Source organism: Tympanuchus pallidicinctus, unplaced genomic scaffold, assembly GCF_026119805.1.
Source record: "Tympanuchus pallidicinctus isolate F22 unplaced genomic scaffold, pur_lepc_1.0 scaffold1, whole genome shotgun sequence".
Classification (NCBI taxonomy): Eukaryota; Metazoa; Chordata; class Aves; order Galliformes; family Phasianidae; genus Tympanuchus; species Tympanuchus pallidicinctus.
Window position 1 is genome coordinate 4840321 of NW_026294618.1, and position 12188 is coordinate 4852508.

At 42.2% G+C, this 12188-nt stretch overlaps 1 protein-coding gene across 19 annotated transcripts in view; it reads right to left on the reverse strand.

The window, feature by feature from the left end:
• Positions 1–12188, reverse strand: part of HMBOX1 (homeobox containing 1) — a 130668-nt gene that overhangs the window by 73021 nt on the left and 45459 nt on the right. For 16 of the 19 annotated variants that reach the window (XM_052692828.1, XM_052692867.1, XM_052692760.1 and 13 more), the window contains one exon: positions 9673–9756. The exons of 1 other annotated variant lie outside the window; for it this stretch is intronic. In XM_052692828.1, the coding sequence (XP_052548788.1) occupies positions 9673–9695 (23 nt within the window). In that variant the 5' untranslated portion in view covers positions 9696–9756. Of the gene's footprint in view, positions 1–1187; positions 1206–9672; positions 9757–12188 lie in introns of those variants that run through there. 2 more of the 19 variants (XM_052692784.1, XM_052692799.1) reach the window with 2 other exon arrangements.

The following is a 12188-nucleotide window of genomic DNA, read 5'->3' on the forward strand; positions in this document are numbered from 1 at the left end:
TTATATGTAAGATAAATATTTTGCTTCCAGTGGTACAAGGCTGTACGTGGGAAAGTGATGTGGCTTCCAGTTTGTCCAACACTGGTGCAGAGAGGATTCACTGTTCATGCATGGTGATGCGCACAGGGATGCACGGGCTGCTGAACAAGGCCATTCTGCACCATATATTCAGTGACATCCAACATCTGTGGCCCACAGATACTGTTAATCTCTGGACTGCTCCTGAAACAGCTGCAGAAAGGAACTGGAGAACAGCAAATGAGCTGCCAGATTAAATCCATTATTCTATAGTTAACAGTCACTGCTAAAGATGTCCATGCAAGATATTCTTCTAGCCCTCCAACCTACACAACTTCTATACTACATAACTTTTCAACACTTAGGAAAGAAAACAACAAACCAAAGTCATCCACAGCATCTCATTGATCTCACCAGTGTCACATACAGAGCGAGAAACTCCCGTGCTTATAGCTGCCAACACAGCACACACCGTGCCTGACACAGGTACTGGTCTTGAACTCTCATTCACATTTCCATGTGCTTTTCTACATAATCATAAGGTTTAGAAAAAATGCTTCTGAGTCAGCTTTGTGTATTGAGAACAATTTCAGGAACTGGGAATTTTCCATTAAAAACACAAAACAAATATTGCAAAACTTCGTATTACTGAACATGTTCCAACATTACGAGCTATCTACTCTCTTTTAATGAATAACTACACTAAGATTATTTAGAAACGTTATTCTAACAAAGCTTCTGTTATTTTCCATTTTCAAAATATTTTTAATAAACTTAATCCTGTTTGAAAATCAATTTACAGTGCAGTTGAGTAAATCAACCATTTTAGAATCATCAAAATTTCATTCACCTCATTAATTAATGGATATCCTCTACTCTCCTCTCTACCCACCCGTATTGCTTTAAGAGCCTCATATCCTAGTTAGCTATAATTCAGCTTGTTTTCCCCTCTTTTTTCCTTGGGAAACACAATCAACTGCAAAAATAACAAGAAGCAAAGTAAGATAGGGACAGGAAGAATGCCTGGAGGTGTTCAAAAGAAAAATCAAGGCAGCAAATATTGTTCCTGAGAATAATACTGTGATGGACTGCTTTGCTGTGATCCAACTTTAACAAACTTTCCTGCCAATTTAGCAAGATATCCTCAGCACTACCATAGCTTGGCTTACCAAAACTCTCACCAGTCGTGACAAGGTGTCAAACTTCCCTATGGAGAGAGCAGACAAAAAGGTTTCAACCAAGGAAGAGCCGCCATGCGTTCATCTCCCTGAAATTCAAAAATAAGGCTTTTTATAAAGAACTAATTAAATTCTAAACTAAAATTCACCCATTTTCTAACAGCTGAACCCGGGCCTTAAAATGGATTGAGCTTATTTAGATTCTGACAGGGAAAAAAAAGATAGCTCAAAATATCTTATTTACATTTCTCACATTGAGTTGGCAGCCATGCCCATGTAAGATGGCCCAATTCCACTTACTGCCTCTTGGTATCTGTAAGGCATTAAAACTTCATGCTTATCTTTTATGGCTCATCCAAAAGGAACCTGAGGTGCCTAAATATCAGATGAAGGGAGACCTATAAACGAAATGCAAAAAAAAAAAGCCCTTTTCCTACTCCCAAACCTACAGAAACTAGAATACCCCGCAGGTCCCAACCAGTCAGATACAGCATCACCTATTTCCACTTCTAACACACCTTTGAGAAGTGAAGCCTGCTTGTTTAAGGACATTATTCTCAATACCTTTTTCCCTCTCATACCAAGAATATTCAAGCTTATTTTGTGTGAAGTTCTCCCCGTAAATGTGGGGCTTTCTCCCCATTCTGAAAGCACTGACCTTGAGCAGGGGATCCGTAACCAGGCACGTTGGCTTTCCTCACCCACAACCACAACCCAAGCCCACACAAATTCAGGAATCGTTTTCCCAACACGAGCTTTGCAGGCACTGAATCTAATAGAATAATCCCATAAGAACATCCAGGAGCAGAAAGTGGAGAACTCTACGTCCAACTGAACTTGCAGAAGTTCAAAGTAATTCAATTACCCATTTGGGAACAAGGCCAGAACACTGGCCTTAACACCTTTAGCAGTTGAGAAAATAGCTCTGGACTCCTTAAGGATCAGAAGAAATCATGTTTTCATCTCTTTGTATATGAATAGGAAGTGCCCAAACGACACTGCATAGATCCTTTCCTGCAGAGATCCCTTTCAAAATCTCCAGTACAATTCACTGCTTTATCAAATAGGCCCTGGAAAGCTCAAGACACTTACAAAACCAGTTGTGCTTTTTAATATGAGACCTATATTTGATATAATTTGCATAATATGGATATGGGTTAGAGCCAAAGTGTACAGAACAGGATCCCAGGTCTGGTAATTGGTTTAACAATGATTCTGATAAAGCTGCATCAACTGTGGTGAATGGGATGGGAAGAGACATCAACTTCCACCCTCCTCTGATATCTGGCACAAGCTGCTGGCAGGGCTGGGTCCTGAGCAGTGTCAGGGAAGGGTGAGGGGGAGAGTTAGGGAAAGAGCCTGTCCAAAGGGCAACGGGCACAGCCCTGAGCTGCTGGAGCTCAGGGAGCACTGAGACACTGCTCTCAGCCATAGGGTTTGGATGGCACTGTGTGATCTTCATATCGTGAAGTTGTATAAGTCATGGTTTCCAGCTGAAGTAAATTGCCCATCAGTATACAACCAAAAATGGACCTCCAACTAGTTAACCAAACACACTTTAATTATTACAGTTTCTCACAGCATGAATTTGTCAAGCTAAGAGTTTTTCCTTGCACATACAGTAGTGGTGAGAAGTGCTGTGCCCACAGCTGCTGCAAACACAGGAGCAGCAGTGCTGGCCGAAGGTGCCCAGCCTCCATGAGGATGCAGCAAGGATCCTTGGCTGGTGTGACTGGGCTGCTACATTTCCCTCCTGCATGAGGGCTGGACAGCAAACAAAAATGGGTATTAAGTACAGCACTGCTATTCCCAAAGGCAATACAACGTCTCAACTGGACTGATACCAACACATCAGCTACCCTGCATGGCCCTGCCTGTGGCAAGGGGTTGGAGATTCATGATCCTTGAGGTCCTTCCAACCCTGGCCATTCTGGGATTCTCTAACTACCACTCCAAACACTTCCTCTCAGAACCAATGACTATAATGAAATCCCACTTCCAGCTGTTTCTTGTTTAACCTCACTTTCCATTAATGTACGTTTGTTTTTCTCTCCATACATGTCCACAAGATCTAAGCACCCAAGTGCAGTTCCATTCACTGCCTTCTTTCCATGTTTCACCATTTCCCACCCAGGATGCAGCTGCTCCTTACAAGAAGCTTGAGAGGCAGTTTCATTCTGAGCTTTGGTCATCCCACAAACACAACAGTTGATGTGCATCACACAAAGTAAACACTGCACACTATGCCTGCAAGCTCAGAGGTTGCAACTGTCCCACTGACCACCAAGTACAGCCTTACAACCCTGCTGGAACACAGCTGGGGCAAAGCTCTATCTCACTGTCTGAAATTCAAGCACTGGCCTTTTCTTTTCTTGCTTAACAAGTGCATCTCCTTTATTCACAGTCAATTTAAGCGCTTCAGAAACGCCCAAAGCTTTGTACCATATTAAGCAAAGCTGCCTTCAAAACAGTAGTTGATGCTACGAATTCTGGAGCGCAAAAGAGGATTAAGGATGTGACTCATCTGAGCCAACACTTATGCTCATCAGTTGCAACTCCAGTATTTTTGGTGGAATTGTACCAGTTTTCAGGAGAGGGGAAAATATATATATGTATAAAAAATTAAAAATCAGGCCTCAAGTGCTCATCATGTCAATGAACACAGAGCCATCCTCACCCATACGTTTGCATAATTATCTCCTGCAGCTTCATCTCTTGGTTCTGATTTTCAAAGAGGTCTCTACTCCCATTCATCCTGATTCACAAACAAAATGTAATGCTTGTATAATGACTGCTCTCAGCCGAGGCAAACGAAAACCTCACTTTGCAAGCAAGGAGTGAAATCAGACTACAAGCTGATCTATCGAGGTTAAACGTCACCAGTTCTGTTTATGAATGCAAAGCACTGCCTCATGAATGCAGAACACTGCCATATGCTTTCGATCAAAATGGTGACAGTTAATAAGAGCAGCCTGAAACTTCTGAAAATAAATCCAACGTAATCAAATACTCACCGCTACACAAATTACAGAAGGCAAGCTGAGAGCAGAATATCAACATAGCATTTCTTTAGGAAGCTTCAAGATTTTCAGCTAGTTAAAGAACCCCAACCCAGACTCACTTTTTTATCTTAAGCTGTTTTTCCACTCAAGCCTTCTGTATTCTTCGCTGCTGATACAGTATTTTTTTACTGGGTGCTGCCACACCGGCAGCAAGCAAAGCCCAGCAGTTTTGCCACTGATTCCACTTGGGTGAATAACTTACTGCCCTTTATAGTATCCGCTTTACATCTTTGGAAAAGAGAGAGAGAACTCAAGATCAATCTTACAAGGGGAAAATATAATAAAAATGCCAATTATTGCCATAATCCAAGTCTTACAGAAGAGACTGACCTCTGACTAAGCACAGGGCCGGGAGCCAGATACTTCTGAATTCTACTCCAGGCACAGACTGATTCACACCGACACCTTATCTGTCTAACCCTAATGTTCCCTACTTCTACAATCAGGGCTCCCAACTTTTTTGTTGCAATTCTACAGAAGTAAGGCAGGAATTTGAACTCTGAGGCCTGGATTCAAGGGCAGAACAAGGAATGAGAAGAACTGACACAGAAAAACCAGAGTGATAGTTGAGTGCTGAACTGAGACCCAAAGCTGTGACAAAAGAGCAAAGGAGGAGCTCTTAAATCTGGGAGCCGAAGACAAAATTGTATATACATAAACTCTGTAACAGAATCAGGGCAGAATTCCTGTGTCTGAATTCCTTCCACCAGTTCCTGCAACACACTGACATCTTTTCTTCAGCCCACATGAAGAAACAGCTCTTGTGACAAGAAAAAAAGAAAGGAGACATGGGCCTAACCTAGATACAAACTGGCAAATCATATTTTTCCAGATGCCAAAATTACAGGGGTAGAAACAACATTGTCTTCTGCTTCCTCTAGAAGTCTTCAGAATTCAATCAGTCACAGAATCATAGGCCAGGGTTGGAAGGGACCTCAAGGATCATGAAGCTCCAACCCCCTGCCACACGCAGGGCCACCAACCTCCACATTTCATAGCAGCCCAGGCTGCCCAGGGCCCCATCCAACCTGGCCTTGAACACCTCCAGGGATGGACGGGGCATCACAGCCTCTCTGGGCAGCTGTTCCAGCACCTCACCACTCTCATAGGAAAGAACTTCCCCTGACATCCAACCTCAATCTTCCCTCCTTCAACTTAAAACCATTTCCCCTTGTTCTGTTATCTACCCATTCAAAGAACTGACTCCCCTCCTGTTTATAGGATCCCCTGTATATCAAAATCAAGACAGAATCTCAAGTCAACAGTTCTACATCAGCTCACTGGAATATCTAAATGTTGGAAACGCATCTTTCTACAGAACAATCCTGTGTGGCAGAAAAGTAATATTATAGCTAACTTTTGAAACTAATGGCTCACAGAAAGGAACTAACCTTCAAACAAGGCAGAAAGGAACTAACCTTCAAACAAGGCTCGTTCAAAACCAGAGGCATTCTGCAAGAAGGCAGACCAACCGCTTGGCCAAAATTTGAACATCTTCTCACAAGGCTCATCTACGGCACCAGACACAGCACTGTACAACATGCTTTAATGGGATGTCATCACCAGGATTTCTACCACCTCTTCTCCACATGTAAGGAGAACAGTGTTCTTTAGTACGCACTATGGAAACCTACATTCTTCCTCAGGATCTCTCACCAACAGTAACAACTTTCATAAAAGAGCAATTTGTTAGTTCAGAAAACTAAAGCCAAAAATCACCAAGTAACTAAATTTTACCTGTCCCCATTTTTGTGTTCAACAGAGCAATTTTATTTTTTATTTTTACCCCTGTTAGAAAACAGTCTGTGGGAACAGTTCTACTGCAGTTCTGTTGGCACACAGTCTTGGGGAAGACAGATGTTGTATTTGGAGAACAACTCCAAAATAGATAATATAAGAGAATATAAATCATAATAGCAAAAAAGTGGGCTTTTGGCTACAGCCGCTTCCATGTTAGAGTTTTATTTTATTTAGAAGCATTTCAAAAAGAAACAGACATCTTACTCATGCTCTTAAAGTAACAAACCTCTCAAGACTCCATCTAGGGAGATTTGCTCTCGTGTGACACAGAGAAGACCCAGTTTGCGTCCTCAGGGTAAATGCCAACTCTTTGCTACTCAGAGCAGGAGGAGAACACCTCGAGATGCAAGTCCTGATGTGCAGATGCTTGAGGGAGTGTGACCTGACCTAAGAGCATCCAACAAGAGTGGAGGATCCCTTCCAACTCAGGGTGTTTTATGGTTCTATCATTACTGAGGTAGGGGCTGGGTCCTGCTTTTCTGCCCTCCCGTAGAGATTCTTGGAAATCCCCACAAATGAATTCAGTTCAACACATCAGGAAAATAAATAAACCAACCCATCCTTAGATACTTTGTTTTGCCTGGGTTAGCAAGCTATGTTAGCTTAGAGAAGTCTATGATGATTGCTGTCACCAACCCAACGGATGGGCCAAGCCAATTTAGCTAAGAACAGAGGAAAGCGTAAGAGGTGCACAGCGAACAACATTTCTTTTAGTCCCCTTTAGGTTGGGTTAACTACCCATGAAATCATGGATTAACTCATCTGGTTTGTTTTAGAGTAAAACTACGGGCTCAGACAACGTTTAGAAGGTTAAAACGAACAACTGAACAATGGCCACCAGCCATTTACACTACACCTTCTTGTCAGAAGGCAAAGACAGAAAATTAGCTGAAGCTTCTTTCACCAAGGTTTAATTCAAGTGTTTTGAATCACATTCCAGGGAAGCTGGACAGTTAAGGCAGCTTAGCCATATGGTGACTTTCCAAGCCACCATAATGCAATGGCTGTTTTTCAATGTGCTGATTTTGATACCATTCACGTACTCGTTCCTTTCTTCCCATTGTTTTTCATGAATGATAACAAGAACTCAGTCTTTTTTTTCCATCTGCATTACTCACACTGATTTCTTTTCCACTCAGCAGGCTTTTACTTACTCCAAGCCAGCTCTGTCATAGCTGGCAGTTAGATCCATACGCACAGACCTGACAATTCAGGTAAACTTTTAGAGGCAGTGTTGAAACTGCCCAGTTCCATCGAGTTTCAAATGCAACATAAATACCAATGGTCATATCTCACACATTAATTAATCAGTACTGTTCTGATCCTGTGAAGTACACAAAATTACTTCCATTCTATTTATAAAGAAACCAGTGGAGACATATTCACATTGGCTACAGAAGGACTTCATTTCAGATAAATAATTAATTCTGGTGACACCAAAATCAAGCCTCGTGCTCACATAAGGCAAAAAATTCCTCTCAAGTACTCAATCTCATCCAACTGCAGATAAAAATTAAGCAGATAAATGGTAATCGCCTCCTTTGCTCTTCAGGCTGCCCCATGGTTGGGATAACCACTCTACTCTTTAACCATGGCAGCTTTAAGAGATTTATTAATGCAAACCAATCTTACTTTCAAGCTTGTTTTAAAACCCTGGCCTGAAAATGGAATACCTCAGATATGGCTTTATAACCTTCCTCACCTGCCCAGTGAAGTACGGCCAGGCATGCTGTTTATTTTGTAAATAGTTATCACAAACATACACACAAGACGAGTCATGATTTCACAATAAATTACAGGTTGTGGGCTGCCAAACTGCTTTATCATTTTTTTTTAAACTGTTTTTTTTTTTTCCCCCATTTCCCCATGTCCATTTACCTATTCAAAAAGTTATACATGGTTCAGTCCAGAAACTCTGCACCCAACTGGGTCATCTTGGACTGTTTCTCCTGATTTAAAGCTCTCTAACCCTGTCTAAATAGTTTCATCCCAGCTTTCAGCCAGGCAAAAATCATTCATCTATACTTTTTATTGCATTCTCAATGACTGTGTTAACTGTACATACACTGGAATCAATGGAAAAAGTGACTGTTTTTGTGATGAAGGGTGGCAGCTGATTAATATCACACATCAACATGCCACAGTGATCCCAAGAAGCAGCAGAATATGATATCCAACTAAAACTGCACAGAGGCAGGACACGTCTGAAATCTGGCTGAAGCACAGGAAATTAAGACTATATAATTCACTGCTTGGAAATTTATGTTGTAAGTCTGATTCAAAGTTAAGGCTGACAGACTGTCCTTGTGCTCACACAAAGCACAGAAGAACTGTAAGATCAGCCTGCAAACTCTGCATTACCGGCATAATAAAGATGCGCAGGGCAGTGCGGCCGTACCTCCAGATTTCTTCCCTGCTGTGAAGTAGATATTTAAGATTTCAAGTAGTGACTATTTAATACTGATATCCAACATATCTGCAGCTAAAACAAAGAACAGGAAGCGTCTCAGAGTGTCAAAAGGGTAAGAACCACTAGTTTTGAATGGAAGACTGAGACACCAGCAAAGGAAAATAACTACTTAATGGTCGTATCAAGAAGCCTATTTGAAGAATATTGGTAGTTGAATTTCCAACATGTAAGTGCTTCTCTTGTCAGTGCTACTCTTTACTGCCACCCTCTACGCAGTAGTCTGTGCTTGCATTGCCACTTGCATTATGAGTGTCCATGCACTACCTGAATAATCTTCATCCCAGAAATAATCTATCTTGGATTAATCTGACTGTTTTCACACTTCCAACCTGCAATAGACAAGATTTCTCTTTGTAACTCAGACAGAAGGTACAGTTAGAAGCCTAGAGGTCAAAGCACCTCCAGAATGTGTTTGCCACTGGACTTTTGGTCATGTCTACAAGAGGTACAAGGAACACTAATGCAGGACTGCAACTGTGAGAGGGATGCAGGACAGCACAATACAGGACAATCACTCCTTTCAGCCTGACAAGCTTTGAAGTAATTTGCTTATTTATTGAGGAAAACAGAATGGATATCAATTACATTCAAGATTCGTAACAGAAGTCATTTAAAAGAACAAACTAAAAGACTCAAATTCAAACATAAGATTTAGCAGCAGCTGTGGCTTGAACCTGCACATTCACTACCAATGTTAGCTATGCTAGCCTTCTGCCTTTGATATACAGTGCTACTCTTCTGGTGTACTCATCTCCTTTCACCAGGTCTGTAGTGGTGCCAAACACTTACAGCTCTGGTATCCTTCTGCTATGCCATGGGGATGTATGCAGTACTCCAGCTTTTAACAGCACACTTCCTCTGATCGAGGCTGTTTCGAAGCACTTCACGATTTTCTCTCTTTCAGAGACGCTATCAGTCAGACCAAGAGAAGAACTATAAATTCCTGTTTCCTGGTTTAAATAAATTCCTGTTTCCTGGTCTAGCAAATGCCAAACCAGTGGAACTCCCCAGGTTAGCAAACTGTTGATTATCACTGCAATCATTTCTCTGCATTTTTCAGGTAGAACAGAAAAAATACAGCGCTCAAGATATCATCTTTCTGTAGCTGTTGTGTCATTGTTTGGGGTTTTTTGCTTGTACTTACACTACTGGAAAAGTTCTGAGCATACTTTACATGGGGATGGAACGTTATAAAGCCTCTTGGGGGTCTTCAGTGTTATTCACCATTCTGTAAGACACAATTAAAAGATACAAAAACTTCAGACATTTCAATGAAAGGTAAATTCATTCTGATTTCTTGTTGTCTGGCTTACAATTACACAACCAGCTTATAAAGGGCAACATTCTGGTAGTTTTACCAGGCAGTAGCCCCAAACCACGTCATTAAGAAAAATACACAAGCCCCTCCAGGATTCTTCTTGAGCAACCTATCCATCCTCTCTTAAAAAGGAAGGGTATCAATCACCACATGTCATCATGGTTAAGAAAAATGCTGCCTCAAACTACTGCAGTTTTTTCTATCCACTTTCAATTTTTATGTTTCATTGTGTGGACTGCTAAAGCCTCACCCTCTTTCTTCTCTGTGCCTTAAGTGAGCGATGACATGGTTTGCAAAGGACCCATGGTCTTAAAGTCTCAGAAATAATCCTTTGCATCCAAGCACCCCATGGAAGACTTCTGCTATAAATCAATGCTTTAAAGATCTAAACAAGGCCGACCAGCTGAATATTCTCTGTATACCAAACAGATTAAAAACTGCACATGCTGATTCACATTACTCTTCATAATCTGTAACTAATTCAGATCCACATAATCTGTACTAACACAGACACACTTCAACGCAGGTTCCAGGTAGATTCCTAAGGAGAAAGTTGATGTCTGGTAGCGTAATCATTTCACAGACAAAAATTTAAATTATAATTGATTTCTTTTTGCCACAAGTAAATTAATCTGAGCAATCATTTAGCCTTATGACAGTTACCTACCCTTTTAACTCACAAGAGCTATTAAAAGGATTATTTGGCTAACGTCCGCCAAGAGCTTAGAAGACAGGTACTATGTTCTGAAAAGGAATGACCTAATAGAAGTTTCTTCAGCTTGCACTGCTGACGTCTTTCTTCATAAACTCACAAAGTGCTCCAAAAGTCAAACTATTAACCATTAGGAAAGAGGGAGGGAGCATGTTACATCCAGGTGCATGTGGGAAGAACTAGAGAGAATATTTCACTTTGGACTATGGGTGAGCATGAGCTGGAATAGAAAACAAGTGACTTGAGCAGTAAAATGCATTAAATAATTCATTCTGCTCTTCAGTTGTCCATAATATCAGCACCCAAGATTTGTGGATGAACACATGTAGGCTGCTCTCATTGTTAAGCATGGTCCAGATGCTACAGCATGGCTCTTCCCCTACAGCACCACAGGGTTTGCTAATGGCTTTGGGGAAGATCTGCACCTATTGCAGACAGAGTTCACTGTGCACATACAGACTGTACCAGGCTTGCTAGGTTATTTACAGGGCTTTTTTCTTTGCTTGTGAAAAGCTTTGGAACTCTCAGGACTAGGCCACACAGACTTCTCCAGAAGTAGCAGCTGGCAGCTTCTGGACACCAGCTTTCACTGGGGGTTTACAGCTCACCCATGGGAAAGGAAAGACTGAGTGTCTGGGGGGAAGGGAGCTGCTGAGAGATAGCTGCTGCCATTTCAACAATTCACAGAATCTCAGGGAGTGGAAGGGACCTTAAAAATAATCAAGTCCAACTCCTTTGCTAAAGAACTTCCCCACAATAGGTCACACAGTTTGGCATCCAGATGGATCTTGACTATCTCCACAGAACCAGACTCCACCACCACTCTGGGCAGCCTGTGCCAGTGCTCCATCACTCTTATAGTCAAGCAGTTCTTCTGCATGTTAGAATGGAACTCCCTATATTCAAGTTTTAGGCCATTGCTCCTTATCATATCATTGTGCACCAATGAGAAGAGCTTGGCCTCATCCATTTGCCTTCCACCTCCCTTTAGATATTTACACTGATCAGATCCCCCTCTCAGTCTTCTTTTCCCCAAGCTGAACAGACCCAGGTCACTCAGCCTTTCCTCATACGGAGATGCTCCAGGCCCTTCACCATCTTTGTGACCCTGAACTGGACTTCTTCTAGGAGATCCCTGTCTTTTTTTCAACTGGAGAGCCCAGAACTGGATGCAGTAGTGGCCTCACCAGGACAGAGTAGAGAGGAAGGATCACCTCCCTCAGCCTACTGACCACGCTCTTCTTAATGCACCCCAGGATACCATTGGCCTTCCTGGCCACAAGGGCACACTGCTGGCTCATGGTCAACCTGTTGGCAACCAGAACACCCAGATCCTTCTCTGTAGAGCTCCTCCCCAGCAGGTCATCCCCCAGCCTGTACTGGTGCATGTGCTTATTCCTCCACTGGTGCAAGACTCTACATTTGCTCTTGTTAAACCTCATCAGGCTCCTCCCTGCCCAACTCTCCAGTCTGCCCAGGCCTTGTTGAATGGCAGCACAGCCTTCAGGTGTGTCAGTCAATCCTTCCAGCTTTGTATCATCAGCAAACTTGCTAAGGGTAGACTCTGTCCCTTCATCCAGGTTGTTGATGAAGATGCTGAACAAAATCAGATCCAGCACTGACCCCTGGG